The 13,222-nt window shown below is 44.9% G+C and overlaps 1 protein-coding gene and 1 pseudogene across 9 annotated transcripts in view; one reads left to right on the top strand and one right to left on the bottom strand.

Moving 5' to 3' along the window:
* The window catches only part of MYLK3 (myosin light chain kinase 3), a 76,063-nt gene that overhangs the window by 58,501 nt on the left and 4,340 nt on the right, over positions 1–13,222 (top strand). For all 9 annotated transcript variants that reach the window (XM_070613531.1, XM_070613532.1, XM_070613533.1 and 6 more), the window contains exons 9-12: positions 2,359–2,429; positions 10,571–10,699; positions 11,848–12,000; positions 12,963–13,095. In XM_070613531.1, the coding sequence (XP_070469632.1) occupies positions 2,359–2,429; positions 10,571–10,699; positions 11,848–12,000; positions 12,963–13,095 (486 nt within the window). The remainder of the gene's footprint in view (positions 1–2,358; positions 2,430–10,570; positions 10,700–11,847; positions 12,001–12,962; positions 13,096–13,222) is intronic.
* LOC139082688 (U6 spliceosomal RNA) lies at positions 9,084–9,184 on the bottom strand (annotated as a pseudogene).

The raw sequence follows: 13,222 nt of genomic DNA, 5'->3' as shown, positions 1-13,222 counted from the left end.
GTAAGAGCTAAAATTATAAAATTCTTAGAAGAAAACATAGGAGTAAATCTTTGTGATCTTTGATTAGGCAATGGTTTCTTAGATATGACTCAAAAGCACAAGCTAGAAAAGAAAAATAGATAAATTAGACTTCATCAAAATTAAAAACCTTTATGCTTCAAAGGACACCATCATGAAAGTGAAATGACAGCACGCAGAATGGGAGAAAATATTTCCAAATCATATATCTGATAAGAGACTTGTATGTAGAATATATGAAGAACTCTTACAATTCAATAATAGAATGACAAATTTAAAAATGAGCAGAGGATTTGAATAGACATTTATCCAAAGAAGATATACAGATGGACAATAAGCACATGAAGATATTCTCAACATCATTAGTCATCAGAGACTGTAAATCGAAAGCACAGTGAGATACTATTTCACACCAGTTAGACTAGCAAAATAAAAATGGCAGACAGTAAGAAGTGTTGGCTAGGATGTGGAGAGATTGGAACTCTCATACACTGCTGGTGGGATTATAAAATTGTGCATCCACTTTAGAAAACCATTTGACAGTTCCTAAAATGGTAAACATAGAGTTATCATATGAACCAGCAATTTCACTCCTAGGTATATACTTAAGAGAATTAAAAACATAAGCCAACACAAAAACTTGTACACGCATGTTCTTAGCAGCATTATGCATAATAGTCAAAAAGCAGAAACAACCGAATGTTCGCTAACTGATGAATAAATAAAATATGGTATATCCATACAATGGAATATTATTCGGCCATGAAAAGAAATCAAATACTGATACATGGATGAACCTTGAAAACATTATGCTAAGGGAAAGAAGCCAGATGCAAAAGCCCATATACTTTATGATTCCATTCATAATAAATGTCCAGAATAGGCGTATCTAGAGACAGAAAATACATTACTGGTTGCCAAGAGTTGAGGGTGAGGGGAGAATGGAGAGTGACAGCTGATGGCTACAGGTTTCTTTTTGAAGCGATGAAAATGATCTGAAATTAGATAGTGGTGAACTATCTACTGAAAACCATGGAATAGTACACTTTAAAATGGTCAAATTTATGATAGCATTATTATTTGTCTGTCAATAATGCTGTCGTAAAAATTAAGTTCACCTGTTTCTTTTTGCTTGTTTAACATGGCTATTAGAAAACATATATATGAGGCTCACGTTATATTTCTATTGGACAGTGTTGTTATAAAGACCTTACAAAGAAGACATGGAGATTTTTAATCACCACTCCCCTGTACCCATCTTAGGATTTGCATAACCCCCATTGTAACATAAATAGCAATAAAACCTTCTGTTGGGACAAATAGTGCCTGGCATTTGTTTCAGAATCTGTAAAGTGTTTCATACATATTATATCTTTTGATCCTCACACCCTCTTAGGAGGAAGGCAGGAAAAGGTTATTATTCCCATTTTGCAGGTGGAGACACTGAGGTTTCAGGAATGGGAAGGGGCTCATCTAGGGCTACAGACCCAGGCAATGGACCCCTGGACCTCAGGCGTTTGCCTCAGGTCTCCGGGTCCTTTCTACCATCAGCCCTCCGTCTGTCCTCAGCCTCTACTCCTGTCCAGATTTGTCTTGCACAAACAGCAGGCGTTGTTTTAGGCTCCCTGAGAGCCTCAGAGCTGATCTGAAAGACAAGAGGAGAAGCGAGTCAAGACCACCATCTCCATCCAGTGGGTCACAGATGTCACCACAAAATGGCAGGTTGACATTTAGCGGCTTTGACCCCCTTGGCCAGACTGTTGAAGATTTGGTCCCACCTCTGAGATTAGGATGCACTTGGTCAGGCTTGGAGCCCAGGCAGTGGGACTTCTGAGCGCTCTCTGATGATTCTAATGTGCAGCTGGGACTTAGAACCCCCCAAGTCAGCAGTCTCAAACAAGCAGCCTGTGAGCCAGCTCGGCATCACAGAGGTGTTGTTTGATTCCCACGCTTGATGAATGTGTGTTTAAATGGGATTTTGTTGCCAACATTTAAAAGTGTGGAATTTTCACATAAAAACCTGGATTTCTGGCTTCTCTTGAGGGCTGAGGAACTCTGGCAGCTGGCCCTGCAGTCCTGCGTGGTGGCCAGTGGCTGGAGCTGAGCAGTGGCTGCCCCTTTGCAAAGGGCGGGAGACCTCCAGTTGCCTCGCAGTCCACGCTGCTCCTTGTCTCATACTGGACCACTTCATTTGTTTTCAGTATCTATCCCTGTGGGGCTGCCCTGAGCTGTTCATTCCCCTGGAGGCTGGGAAACTGAGGCCTGTTGACAAGTAAGTGTGGGAGCTGTGGACCTTCTCAGCTATTGATTGAGCTAAGCAGACTTCTCTTTCTTTCCCAGCCGGAGAACATCCTGTGTGTCAGTCAGACGGGACACCAAATTAAGATAATTGACTTCGGGCTGGCCAGAAGGTAAGGAGGGGGTATTGTGGTGCTTTGACAGAGCTCCTGGGAGACTTTGTGGCTCTCTCGGGCATGGTTACCCACAGGTCAGCCAATTTTGACAATTTTTGACACAGAGAGCTCTCTCACTGAAAGGCTGGTGGCCTTTGATAGGCCTGTTACTACTGCAGGGGGTGACTTTATGCTCTGTGGGGTCCACTTCCCCTGGAAAGGCTGTGGAATTAATAGTCCTTCAAACCACCTGTGTGAGCAGAGCGGCGAGCCATGCTTAAAGGGCGGCCACTGCACAGGGGTGCTGGGCAGCTCAGTTCCATTCATTCGAAGCCTCCTGGGGCAGGATCTGCGGGGCTGTGTGACGCATCCATCACCATCCCTGCCCGCTAGGAAATACTGGGTTAAAGAGGAAGGTGAGTATGTGACAGTGTAGGGTGGTGCCGTGGGCACGTGGTTCTGGGCCACTCAGGACTGGGTTAGATCTTTGTAAAGTGGGCTTTCAAGGGAGTACCTGCTGACACAGGGCAGTTATGAAGTTAATGAGATAATACATCCTATGAGGGGGTTAGGTTCTCAAGTTTCAGTGTATAAAGTGAGCATTGTATATGATTTTTAAAACGTCTTGAAGTCCCTTAAAATGCCTGCGGCCTAGTGGAATATAGTTCTATTATTCCATCTGTCCAGTCTCATGTGTGACAGCCGCCGTGCTTTTGTGGGACCCTTGCCCATGGCACGCACATTCAGTGCTGTGGGTTCTTAGCAGTGGCAGCAGCAGAGCCTTGGCGCTGGGGCGGGTGTCCCCTAGACCTTTGGGCGTCCACAATCTATAAATATGGCGGTAGTTGTGTGCCCATCCTCCAGGCTTCCTCCTGAATTCTTTTTCCACCAAGAATGACATTTCTCTGGGAATCACCTATTTTCAAGGTAGGTCTTCACATCACAACTGAATTTTCACTCTCAAAATGTTCTCTCGCCCCAATGGTCATTTTATTTTTGTCAGTTTATGAGCCTTACAGCATCCTCCACTCCATCCACACAGGGAAGAAAGCAGAGCCTCGTCCCCAGGGAGGCAGCGCTGCTCGCCTGAGCTCAGCCTCTGGGATCCGGCACCTGCCTCCCACAGGTGGTCTTCAGAACCACAGTGGTGGTCTTCCTAGGTCGCCCCGTTCTGGTTGAAGTGGTAAATGTTACCTTTTTGCAGGGGCTAAAGGTGTATTTTCAGTTCCCTGCTTGAGGGATGTCATGAGAGTAACAGCAGAGGGTTCAGATCAACCCTTTGTGCCTTCAGTGGACTGGATTTCATGGACAATACCAAAACACGACCCCAAATGCTTAAAAATCACATTCAGTCTATAATGTAAAAAAGTTGCTTAATATTTTCCCAAGTAAAGTTTTATAAAATTGGGATGCATCTTGATGCTTGCATGTCTTAGACACTAGAGCAGTGTTTCTCAACCTGCTTTTCAACGTCACTGCCTGCCCCAAAGTGCCTTTTCAGATGTTTCTTTCCTAATTGCCAGGCCCCTTCCCCAAGAAATTTAACGCCACAGATGTCCTTTGTGTCTGTTTATGTACTGTGGCCCTTTGGAGAGCCACAAACCATTGTCATAGCTAAGATTACCCCTTCCCAAGAAGCAGTATTCACCCCTGTGGGGCAATATTGTCTTCCGGAGAATACACACACTAGTGTCTGCAGTACCCTCCCAAATGCCAGAGGACCAATTGCCAAATGAGTATAGTAGTCCCCCCTTATCCATGGGGGACATGTTCCAAGACCCCGGGTGGATGCCTGAAACCGCGGATGGTACCGAACCCTGTATATACTACGTTTTTTCCTATACATACATACCTATGATAAAGTTTAATTCATGAATAGGCACAGTAAGAGATTAACAAAAATAATAAAATAGAACAATTATAACAATGTACTGTAATAAAGTTACCATAGATCTCAGCAGCCTCAGCATACAATATTTTTCTTCCCTTATTAAGTCGAGAACTTTAACTTTTTCACTTACAAGAAGCACTTTACGTCTTCTTTTTGGCATCCAAATAGCCAGCATCACCACTCAGGCACTCTGGGGCCATTACTGAGCAAATTAAGAGTTACTTGAACACAAGCAGTGCAGATACGGCAATGGGTGATCTGATAACCGAGAGGCTCCTAAGTGGCAGGCGGGTGGTGTCTACAGCGTGGACACGCTGCGCAAAGGGGTCACTCAGTCCTGGGCGGGACAGAGCAGGACCGTGTGGGATTCATCATGCTGCTCCAAACGACACAGAATTTAAAACTTACGAATTGTTTATTTCTGGAATTTTCCATTTAATATTTTTGGACCGCTGTTGACCGTGGGTAACTGAAGTCGCATACTGTGAAACCGCGGATAAGGGGGAACTACTGTACTTAGGGACACACTGTGGATTCAGAGCAAAATGTAACCACCTGAGGCTCCTGGAGTCTGGGAAGGTGTCTTTGAGCAGTCAGAAGGGATGGATAGACAGGGTTTTGTCACTTGCAGCCAGTAGTATGCTGGTAAATATTTAACAACCAGCTGTGGTAGGGGGGTGGGTTGAGAGGAGGTTGGGTGGATTTGTAACTTTTGCTAATTTTGGCCAAGTTCAAGCTACCAACATGATTTCACTGAATGCAGAGTTGGGAGGAGATGTGCACAATTGACTCTCGTGCACCCATGAGAACCGGCTCTAGCACAACTCTGCCTGGAGGGGAGGCAGGAGAGAGAGTGGGAGTTATGGGGCCGAGAATAGGATGTGCACTGCACATGAGCAGGCTGGTCCAGGGGAATGCAGGAGCTGTGGGCGGGATTGGGGGAGGAAGATACAGTAGAAAATCAGGGCACTAATACGGAGTTCAGAAGTTGGAACATTGTCCTATAGGCCAGTGAGTCCCACCAGGTGGGAAGGTGAAAAGGGCTGTAGGCCAATTTACAAAAAATCAGTTAGTCAAAATCTATTCAAAAACGGTCAGGCAATCCATTCAAAACTGCCAGACATATTTGTTAACCTAGTCAAGGGCACTGATGACAGTAATTTTGCTGGTGGGACCAGAGGTGGAAGGCAAGTTCAAGAAAGTGAACCCAGGGAGCTGCACTTAGGATAAGGGCACCACATCACACTGGTGGGCCGTGGAGAAGGCAGGTGTCTGAAACACCTGCTGCTCAGGAAGCTGCGCTTGGTGGAGCTGGCTGACAGATTCACAGGTGCCGGCTGTGAGATGAAAGGAAAACATTGAAACCATCCTCAATGGTCTGGCAAGCTGGTCATTTGGCAAAAGGATTGTTTGGCAAATTGGCTTTTGCCAAATTGGCCTGCTTCCTGGGAAGCATGTCCTTCTAAGAGGAAGGATCCGTGGGGGAAATGTGCAGGTTGAGACAGCATATTTTACACTCCAGAATAATTAAATGTTTGTAAAGAGGGAGAAAATGCCAGTTTTTCCCTGTAATACAAACTATAGAAAGTGAAGTCGTATTTCTGGGTAGGGCCATTAGAAGGTGCTGAAGTTCTCGGTGGGGTGTGACTCAGGAGAGTAGGGGCACATACAAATCTTCAGAGGCCATGACATCTAGCAAGAGGGACCAGCATTACACTAGGCTGGGCAGTGAGAGCCATCAGTGGGTCAAAGTAGGGACACGTCAAGGGTCAAGGATGGGGCCAGGTTAGGAAGTATCTTGTGTTAGCTTAGTCGCCAGAATGTTGGGTGCAGGGTAGGCCTACGGGCTTCCAGTCCTGTGCTCAGATTGGAAGCCAAGCCCATGTCATCAGATCCTTTGGCAGGGCAGGGAGGTGCCTACCACAAACCCTATGGGGCTACAACCTCATGTGTGACCCTATGGTCACAGAGAGCCTTTGCTAGGAATCTGGAGAGGTCTTTGTGGATATTTTGACACAGCTTTGGGATTGGTATATTGTTAGCTATTACCACAAGACTGCTGTATAACAAACCACCCCAAAATGCAGTGGCTTAAAACAACAGTTATTTATTCTCATCCACACATTTGTGAGTCAGCTAGGGAGAGCAGGGTGCTGGACCCAACTCATGCTAACTTACAATAAGGAATCTTGTAAGCCAGTTGTTAAACATGGCCATTAGTAAAAATTAAGCGTTGGGGCTGGCCCAGTGGTGTGGTGGTGAACTTTGCATGCTCTGCTTCAGTGGCCCATGGTTCACAGGTTTGGATCCTGGGTGCAGACCTACACACTGCTAGTGGGGCCATGCTGTGGCAGCATCTCACATACAAAATAGAGGAAAACTGGCACAGATGTTAGCTCAGGGACATTCTTCCTCAAGCAAAAAGAGGAAGACTGGAAACAGATGTCGCTCAGGGCCAATCTTCCTCACCCAAAATAAAATAAAATAAAATAAAATAAAATAAAATAAAAATTTTAAAAAAATTAAGCCATATAAACTTACAACTAAAGAAACTATATTAAAAACAAAGATATTACATCTTTAAAACTTATCACTTCCTAATAATTTTACTACATTTCACTATTGTTTATGCTCATGAGATTATTTATATCTATTATATCTGTATGGTGGAAATACTATAGAATGGTGTGCTATGGCGAATCTCTTCTCTACTCTGCATTTGGTGACATCATGATGATACTTTGAAATCAACTGTGATGGTACAGTGAAATAAGTATTTACACCACAGAAACTGGCAAATGCTACAAATCAGCACTTTTAAAAAAAATCAGATAACTGGTTGTTAAACATTTGCCCCCATACCACTGGTTGGGAGTCACTGATCTTGGCTGAATTGAGCTGTGCTTGGATCCAAGACACAGGTCAGTGAGGACAGGTCTGCTCCACGTGTCTCCCAGTCTCTTCTCAGGGTGTTGGCAGAGGAGCAAGAGGGCAAGCTCCTATGGCCTAGCTTGGACTTGGCCTACTGTCACTTGCACCCACATTCCATTGGCCAAAGCAACTCACATGGCCAAGCCCAGCATCAGTGGATTGGGGCAATATATGTCACCTCTAGTGGGAGAAACTACAGTCACATGATACAGGATGTAGGTATGAGGCGGGTGAAGCCGTGGAAACATAATGCATCCTGGGAGTGTGGCTTCCAGGGACTGAGAGCCTGGGTTTTCTCTCCTAAGGGGAAAGGCCGTTCCTCTCAGTTTGGGTCCTTGGCCCTGAGTCTCGGGTCAGTTGCCAGTTCAGGGGAGTGGCGGGCTGCCATAGGAGGGCTCGCCCTCTCTTCCCCTCCCTGATGTCCCTCCACAACATGGCCGTTGAGGTGATCCTTCTTGCTCTGTCACTGGCTGGGTGTTGGCTGTGTTCCCCCAAGTCTGCACCTGCCTGGCTCTCAGCGAATTTGGAAGAGACGAGAATGCATTTTGAAAACTTACTTCCCTGGTTAAGGGAATCAGGGCACATTGGCAGAATATTCATTTTATTCTTCTCTATTTCTCAGTTGTCTCATCTGTAAAATGGGGACAATAATCTTTACTACTTCATAGGGCTGTTGTGAGGGTGAAAAGTTTACATATATAAAACTTTCAGCACGGTTCCCGGAAAATAGGAAGTGCCCATTAAATTTTTTTTTATTAACACTTTTGGTTTTTAAAAGCAGTTTTAGGTTCACAGCAAAACTGAGGAGGAAAGAACAGAGATTTCCCATATACCCTCTGCCCCCACACATGTAAAGCCTCCCCCATTGTCACCGCTGATGAACCTCCATTGACATCATAACCACCCCAAGTCCATGTTTGCATTGAGGTTCGCTCTTGGTGTTGGACATTCTGTGGGTTTGGACAAATGTGTAATGACATGTATTCACCATTCCAGCATCAGACAGAATATTTTCACTGCCCTAAAAATCCTCTGTGCTTTGCCTATCCATCTCTCCCTCCTCCCTAACCTCTGGCAACCATGGATATGTTTACTGTCTCTATGGTTTTGCCTTTTCCAGAGTGTCATGTATTTGGAATCCTACAGTTTGAAGCCTTTTCAGACTGGCTTTTTTCACTCAGTCATGTGCATTTAAGGTTCTCCCATGTCTTCAGGCTGGATAGCTCATTTCTTTTCAGCACCCAATACTATTCCATTGTCTGGATGGACCACAGTTTATTTATTTACTCACCTCATCAAAGGACATCTTGGTTGCTGACCATTAAATTTTAACTAGAGACCTTCTTCTTCTTCAAGAGCGACTCTAAAAACCACCTTTCATCAACCCCTTTCCCATTCAGCCATCAACCCTCTTCCCAGCCTTCCTGAACCTTCATGTCCAGAACCCTTTTTCTAATTCTTTTTCTCTTTGTAATTGTGTAAAATACACATAACATAAAATTTACCATCTTGACAATTTTTAAGATTAGTTCAGTAGTGTTTAAGTATGTTCACATTGTTGTACAACCAATCTCGACAACTGTTTTCATCTTGCAAAACTGAAACTCTATACCCCTTAAACAATAACTCCTCATTTGCCTTCTGCCTCCAGCCTTAGCACCATCATTTTCCTTTCTGTCTCTGAATCTGACTACTCTAGGTACCTCATCAAAGTGGAATCATACTGTATTATCTTTTTTTAAATTGCAGTAACATTGGCTTATATTGTATAAATTTCAGGTGTACATCATTCTATTTCGATTTCTGTGTAGGTTACATAATGTTCACCACCCATAGACTAATTAAAATCCAAAAATACGGAACGCTTCACGAATTTGTGTGTCATCGTTGCGCAGGGGCTGTGCTAATCTTCTCTGTATCTTTCTAATTTCTTTTTTTAGGATTGGCCCCTGAGCTAAGATCTATTGCCAATCATTTTTTTTCCCCTTCTTCTTCTCCCCAAAGCCCCCCAGTACATAGTTGTATATTTTAGTTGTAGGTCCTTCTAGTTGTGGCATGTGGGATGCCACTTCAGCATGGCTTGATGAGCAGTGCCATGCCCGCGCCCAGGATCCAAACTGGCAAAACCCTGGGCCGCTGAAGCAGAGCACGCGAACTTAACCTCTCGGCCACGGGCCGGCCCTGTGTATTGTTCTAATTTTAATATATGTGCTGCTGAAGTGAGCCAGTATTTGTCTTTTTGTGACTGGTTTATTTCATGTAGCCTAATGTCCTTGAGGTTCATCCATGTTGCAGCATGTGTCAGAATTTCCTTCCTTTTTAAGGCTGAAAATATTCCATTATATATCTATATCACATTTTGCTTATCCATTCACTTGCCGATTGACTCTTGGGTGGCTTCCACCTTTGGCTGTTGTGAACAATGCTGCTATGAACACGGGTGTACAAACATCTCTTCAAGGCTCTGTGCCCACTTCTTTTGGACATGTGCCCAGAAGTGGACTATTGGATCATACAGTGTAAGGAGCTGCTGTACTGTTTTCCACAGCAACTGCACCATTTTACATTCCCAGTAAGGGTTCCAAGTTCCACATCCTAGCTAACGCTTGCTACTTTCTGTTTTGTTCTTGCTTTTTTGCTAGTAGCTGTCCTGATGGTATGAAGTGATATCTCATTGTGGTTTTGATTTGCATTCCCTGATGATTAATGATGTTGAGTATTTTTCTTCTTTTTGGAATTCTTACTGTCATCCCTCCAATCACATTGCACACACCAGCAGAGCAGTCCTCCACGCACAGCTTCTACCTGATTTGTTTGTGCTTATTCATGTGGCTACATGTTGAATAAGGTACAGTCATGTGCCGCATAATGACGTTTCCGTCAATGACAGACTGTGTATATGATGGTGGTCCCATAAGATTAGTACCAAAAAGCCTATGCATGTACTAGGCTATCCCATCTAGGTTTGTATAAGTACGCTATATGATGTTCACACCATGAGAAATCACCTAACGATGCATTTCTCAGAACATATCCCTGTTGTTAAGTGAGGCCTAAGTGTATATTGATCTTCTCTCCTTTTCAGATTGTGAATGCCTAGAGGAGGAAGAGGACTGTGTTTTTCTGATTCTCCCCAATGACTTAGGAAAGTCTGAATTTGGGGCCTGTGGGTGTGATGATTCCCCAGTAAACCACATGTGTGGTGGGTTGTGAGGTCCAGACAACATGGCTGACAGGAAGGGTTGGGGAATGTCTAGCTCCCACCAGGAGTTAGTCCCAGGATCCACATCTTATCCCAGGGTTCACTCCCATGGTCCTCTGCACCCTCCCTCTCCAGGTACAAGCCTCGGGAGAAGCTAAAGGTGAACTTCGGTACTCCTGAGTTCCTGGCCCCGGAAGTCGTCAATTATGAGTTTGTCTCATTCCCTACGGACATGTGGAGTATGGGAGTCATCACCTACATGCTGTGAGTGCCCAGGGTCCTGGCTCCCAGTGGGGATGGGGGCCATCTGTCTTAGTTTCAGTATCCTTAGAAGCAGCAAAAATTTGAGTGTGAGTAGTTTACCGGGAAGGTGTTCCTAGGAAATACCAACAGAGGAGTGGGGAAGTGAGACGGGGAAGGCAGGCAGCCAGTGAAACATGTGTTATAGAGCCAGAACCACTGTGGGCAACTGGAGTTTTAAGCCTGCGCGGGAACTCTGGGTTCCATCATGGAACCCTCCCCACCCCCCTCAGTTATTCCATCTGAGAGGCGAGGAAGTTGGAGTATCTACACACCGACTCTTATCAATTACTGCTTGTGGGCTGAGCCAGGGGCATTAATTCCCTGGAACTTCTGGGTGGATTAAGCAGCTTCTACTGGAGAGAAAGGCCTCTGGCAAAGAAATGCAAGTGCTGCGGTACAAGTGGGGCTGGAGTGCACTGAAAGGGCAAGGAGAGGGGATGGCAGGCAGGACACTGTCTGCGGCACCATCTTACCTTGTCCCTCCTGCCCTGTGCTCCCTGTTTTCTGTGGGCTGAGGAAGCAGAGTTAGGATGGACTGAGAGGGGATCTGTGCAGTCTAAATATCCTCCTCCCTCTCCAGCTGTGGATTTCCCTTGGCTATTTCCTCAGAAGCCCAACAAAGTCATGCTTTGCTTCCAGTCTGACCATTATGGTGTAACTGCTACCCGGTCTCCCTGCACTTGTATGGTTGTGCTGCACCAGGTGGGGAAACTTGAGGCCCAAGGCCAGTCGTATCTTTCCACCCTTACTCTAGAGGAACCTAATAGAGCCAGTTTTCCTTTGGCCCCTGAGGCCTGGGTAGTATCTAAACCAGCCTGGCTATCTCAGGGACATGCTATTTGTAAATTAAGTCAATATGCACCTGAAAAACGGACATATTGGATTGGGCTCCAACTTACTCTTTACTTCAGAGTAAGGGGAAAAGAGGTGAGCATGATGGAGGATTTATTCAAACACTGTTCCTGCCTTCAATTTTTCAATCCTTCCCCTTCCTTCCCTAGCTGAAGGCACTGGACTATCTCCTGTGGAGTAATGGGTTCTGGTTAGTTCTGGATGCACGTTGGCAGATGTGGCTTCCGCACACTGACAGTCCTTTCTCTCCTCTGTAGACTCAGTGGTTTGTCCCCATTTCTAGGGGAAACAGATGCAGAGACCATGAATTTCATTGTGAACTGCAACTGGGATTTCGATGCTGACAGCTTTGAAGGGCTTTCGGAGGAGGCCAAGGACTTTGTCTCCCGGTTGCTGGTCAAAGAGAAGAGGTACCTTTTCTTGCTTGTCACCCATGATCCATTCTGATGGTGACCACTGACCTGGGTGCTGTGAAGATCAGGCTGGTGCTGGGCTCAGCTGCTGAAGCTAACAGTCCTTCCTTCCTGTGGACCAGTTCTGTCCAGGATTTCTTAGTCTGCTGCTTCTTTGGAGTAAAAAAGAAAACAGGGAAGAGGACAAGGGAAATCAATTGAAAAACAAACAACTAGGAGCATAAAACCTAGATAGAGTTTTAGAAAGGATCATATTAACAAATTAGTCCTATTTCCAAGTTATCACTTTTAATAGGCTAATGCTGAGAAAAAGTTGAGATATGCAATTATTTCCCAGAATAAAAGCCAGAAAACTTGACTTATTGGTGATGAAGGCCACTTTGTTTTCAGGAGCTATATCAACGTCCTGGGCTGGGCCATTGAGTTTTTTGGAACTCAGACATATGGGAGTAACTGCAGGCGGCCCAGGCAAGGCCCACCAGTCTGGGCTCTGAGACAGTTTGTAGTCCCCTGGCCTTTACTGTGTTTTGTTTCTTCCGATTGTGAAAAGTGATGTGAGAGAAAATATATTTCTAATTCAGATGAATAAGTTGACATTATTCTCTGGAAGGAGAGATGGGCTTCTTTTGAGGCTCATGTTCTTTTGCTTCAGAGCAATTCCAGGCGCAGCTGGCCTTCCTACTGCCCTCCTTGATGCCCCAGCTCTCTCTGGGAGGTGGTGATTAATCCCTGAGATACATTCTCTCTGTAGACGGCAGGGAACATGTTGCTGACGACTTTCTTGCACTTTTAAGGAGAAGTTTAGGCAGGATGGGGTGCCCTTTTTAGTGAGCAGCATGAATCTGCCTCAACAGTTAATCTGTTCTACTGACTCAGGCTTCCTAGCTAATTGAACAAATTTTTAGACAACCAGAAAAGGCAACCCCAACTAAAAGTCTCAATGCTGTTTGATTTCGCAGCTGCAGAATGAGTGCCACACAGTGCCTGAAACATGAATGGTTGAATAATTTGCCCGCCAAAGCTTCAGAATCCAAAGTTCGTCTCAAATCCCAACTATTGCTGCAAAAATACATGGCTCAGAGGAAATGGAAGGTATCTTTTTCTTTGAGGAAAGGCAGCATTTGTCTCTTAGTATGTCCTTTAAAAGAATTGTAGCTACGTTTTAACTTACATTTTGATTCTAAATAGAGAGATTATTTAGGGGAAAAAAACCACCTCT

The sequence above is a fragment of the Equus przewalskii genome, chromosome 3 (genome assembly GCF_037783145.1).
Source record: "Equus przewalskii isolate Varuska chromosome 3, EquPr2, whole genome shotgun sequence".
Taxonomy (NCBI): Eukaryota; Metazoa; Chordata; class Mammalia; order Perissodactyla; family Equidae; genus Equus; species Equus przewalskii.
The sequence above is the reverse complement of the archived record's forward strand: the minus strand, read 5'-3'. Positions and strand labels throughout refer to the sequence as shown.